Below are 3,818 nucleotides of genomic sequence, written 5' to 3'. Positions count from 1 at the left end.
AATTATATATATATATATATATATATATATATATATTTTTTACAAGGAATTATTTTCTTATATATTACTTTGAATTTGCTATAAGAAATCAGATACACTGCTGGACAATAATCAATCATTTGTAATCTATAATTTTTTCCTAATGGCTATTTTATGATTGTTTTATATACTACAAACAATTATTTCAAGAGTAAGGTAGAAAATATACTTTATAGTTTCTGTACTGTAATAAATGATATGTCAATTAGCACTGCATCATTCATAAATTGTATTTATTTATTGTGTTTATTGTCTTAACGTTTCAGTTCATTCTGCTTTTTATACAGTTTAGCTGCAGATATAGTCTGGCACGTCTATGAGCGTGAGATCACTTCTCTTTCAGTGCGAAAACTCATTTTCATAAAATAAAATGCTATAATGTTTCACTTTTCCTCTCCATCGGCGAATGATGATCCTGAAAGACTATGCCCGGAGTCTGTTTGCTATAGCAACGAATGCTGCTTTCATGCATCTGATTATCAGATAAACCAAGCGCTCTTATTTCAAGGTTGTTTTTAATGCTGTGGTTATTTTAAGTTTCCTTCGTACATTCGGTTCAACGACATTGTTAAAACACATTTATCATTCAATGAACTGTGCGTATGCTTTTAGACACTTACATTTTTGCTGCATCCATGCAATAAATACGCAGCTTTAAATTTGATTCGATTAACGCTTCGATTCTGCATTCTTTAAGTGCATTCACAGGATTATTTAAATGCTTCCCATAAATTCTTTAAATGCTTAGTCAGGGGGCAAATTACACAGCAGACTTTATGGTTACAGAACAATAGGTTAGAGAGAAAAAAAAAACTTTTGTCCATTGTTAGATGCTTGTTTAATGCTGCTACGGCATGACATGGCATACGTACAAATTTATGTTAGCCAAGATTAAAAAAAAAAAAAAGCTTTAAAAGTATTATGTGCTCAGGTAATGTCGTCGGTATGACCGAGAGCCATTGAAAAACCACAGAAAAGCAAAACTACTTCACTTTAGCATTACTGGCCACCAGTACTCAGGAGAGATCACACATCAGCTGCTCAAAAAAATGTGTCAGTGAGACGAACGGAGCGCGAGCGCAATCCTGTGACTGCAGGTGGGAAATAGTGGAGCGCGTGAAGGAGAGATGCGAGGCACGAACACTGTTCAATGTCTCCATTCATTCCTGCTTGCAGTAATTTAATGTGGATATATTTTGAAAGCATTGAATCGCTATAGAAATCGCGATTCATTAGATTCTTAGCATTTTAATTCGAATACTATCCGAAATCGGCGATTCACGATTCAAAATCCATGTTTCAAGATCGATGCATATGCATCGTCAGGGTTTGTAATCAATGCATCGAGAAAACAAGTGAATCGTTACACCCCTAGTTAAAACAGACCTTCTCTTTTTCCTTCTCCTTTGGCACTTCCAGAGGTGGAGGGTAGGCAAAGGTGGAGGGTTTGCAGTTGGATCGATACTGCACCTTCGGCATCTGTGAAGACAGAACTTATTCATTAAAAAAAAAAAAAATTTAGATTTAGAGTTCACCACTGTCTTTTATTATGCTGTTCCCTTAGCAATAGGCTGATGTCAAATAAGTCTTCTATGTGCTTTGTCTGAAAAGTGTTATTTGTATGACCCCGAAGTTGCTGCCCCTGTACAGCTTTCCAAATAAGTCACATCGGAGGTTCAATGACAGTTAGGATGCTGCCTATGGAGGCAACAGCCACTAAGTTCACTAGGGTTTGAACAGATTTATTTGAGAGTAAAAGCAAAATGGGTTCTTCTAGAATGCAGTACTTGTGCCTCAAGCAATTAAGAGAACCATTTTGGTAGCATCAGCTTTCCCTACTTCAAATAATGTGAACATTTGTGTTATCCCTGGGGTGTCCAAACCTGCTCCTAGAGGGCCAACATCTTGCAGAGTTTAGCCCTAGAAGTTTCTAGGCATCATGAAGACTTTGTTGTACTGGTTCAAGTGTGTTTAATTGGGGTTGGAGTAGGGCTGGGTGATAATTCGATAACGATAATTATCGCGATATACTTTTCCTCAATAAAACGATATGAAGAGTTCGATAAATGTTCGATATAATGTTTATGCGCCAAAAGCAGAACGAAACCGCGACTCATTTGAAGCGCACCACTCGGAGGCACCTAAAATCCATATAGTTATATTTTTACCATGGTATTGAGGTTCTATATGTGTGGTTTTAACTGTGTTTATCATGATTTAAATGTATGCTTCTATGGGATACCAATGCTTAAACAAAAAAAAAAAAACGTGGTCAGAATAAATTTAACCGTATAAAACTGAGATTGCTACAATTTTTACAGATGTTACTGATTTTGATAGTGAACAAAAATGCACCTCCACATCCTAACTCAAGCTACTATCAAATGTGCATTTCTAAGAGACAAAAAAGTGATATTATTATTATTAATATTATCAGGCAACCCAAACCGGTGTCTTTATTTGAAACAATATCACTCATTAGAACATGCAGAAACTAAGAAATTAATTTTTCTATTTAGATATTTATTTTGTTAAATCATTATAATGAGCACGAATTAATGGTCTGGTTTCTACAACTTTCACTTTGGAGCAAAAATATGGCTTTAAACTTGAAAGAAATAAAGATTTGACATTTATCGTGATAATTATCGATATCGACTGATATGAAAAAAATGATTGTGATAATTTTTTTGTCCATATCGCCCAGCCCTAGGTTGGAGCTAAACTGCAGGACAGTGGGCCTCCAGTAACAGGATTGGACAATCCTAAACTAACTACTTCACCGATGCTCCAACTGCTGTTAGCTCTTCTTGCATGGATTAATGGTTTGGCTCCATGCTGGATACATGGGTATTAGAACATTTGTCACACTAATGCAGGAGATAAAAATAACCTACAACAACTGTTTCTCTATGTTGAGAAGTCACCCATGTTGAGGTGGCACTGTGTTGCTTTGTAGGTTAGAAGACATTTCTTCTTACCTTCAGATCCTTGTTGAGGCCGATGATAGCTGTGGGGGTGAAGGCCAGAGACAGGAAGTGAGAGAGTGGGAACCAGAACCAGAACTGGGTGAAGACCAACAGACCCACCACAGATGGCATGTGGGTGTGGCCTGTGCGTGACTGCAGAGAGATCGTCACGTTACGACCACCTGAGAAGAATCGGAAAGATGGAGTGTTAGCAAGCTCCTCGGGAACTCCAAAGAGCCTCTTCATTAGCAAAGTATTGACAATAAGGTCCATTGTCAACTGACAATAGTGTAGGTAGGGGTGGGCGATAGACCACCAGTAGAAATGTTGAACTATCGTCTCTATCACAGTTACGTGCTCACACAACGTTGTTGTGCTACGTGGTCATGAAAAAATGTTTGTTTGCATTTTTAAACATTGCCATTTAAAAACAAGTGATTTTAAATCATTGAAATGCAATCAGCAGTGAAAGAGAACTCATTTCACTATATGCGCGCGCTGTCTGACTGTTTCTGAGTGCAGTTAGAGAGGCGCACGCATGTGAAGACTGTGCTTGATGAGCGTGGAAGTTATTTTTACCACTTTATTGGCCTTGAATGGTTAAATACACACACTTGTATGTCAAAATGCCCATCTTTGCAAGTATTCTCATAAGCGCTGCAATTTAGGTCTTAAGTGAAAGCAAACAGCTGAGAAAGAAAACGTGTTAACAGTACAGGTGCATCTCAATAAACTAGAATGTCGTGGAAAAGTTTATTTATTTCAGTAATTCAACTCAAATTGTGAAACTCGTGTATTAAATAAACTTTT

At 37.1% G+C, this 3,818-nt stretch overlaps 1 protein-coding gene across 1 annotated transcript in view; it reads right to left on the bottom strand.

Moving 5' to 3' along the window:
* The window catches only part of LOC107698053 (26S proteasome non-ATPase regulatory subunit 1), a 44,325-nt gene that overhangs the window by 3,780 nt on the left and 36,727 nt on the right, over positions 1–3,818 (bottom strand). Inside the window, exons 20-21 of the mRNA XM_016498966.1 lie at positions 3,021–3,190; positions 1,426–1,518 (exon numbers count right to left, since the gene is read on the bottom strand). Coding sequence (XP_016354452.1) covers positions 1,426–1,518; positions 3,021–3,190 — 263 coding nt within the window. The remainder of the gene's footprint in view (positions 1–1,425; positions 1,519–3,020; positions 3,191–3,818) is intronic.

The sequence above is a fragment of the Sinocyclocheilus anshuiensis genome, unplaced genomic scaffold (genome assembly GCF_001515605.1).
Source record: "Sinocyclocheilus anshuiensis isolate Anshui unplaced genomic scaffold, SAMN03320099.WGS_v1.1 scaffold1501, whole genome shotgun sequence".
Classification (NCBI taxonomy): Eukaryota; Metazoa; Chordata; class Actinopteri; order Cypriniformes; family Cyprinidae; genus Sinocyclocheilus; species Sinocyclocheilus anshuiensis.
The sequence above is the reverse complement of the archived record's forward strand: the minus strand, read 5'-3'. Positions and strand labels throughout refer to the sequence as shown.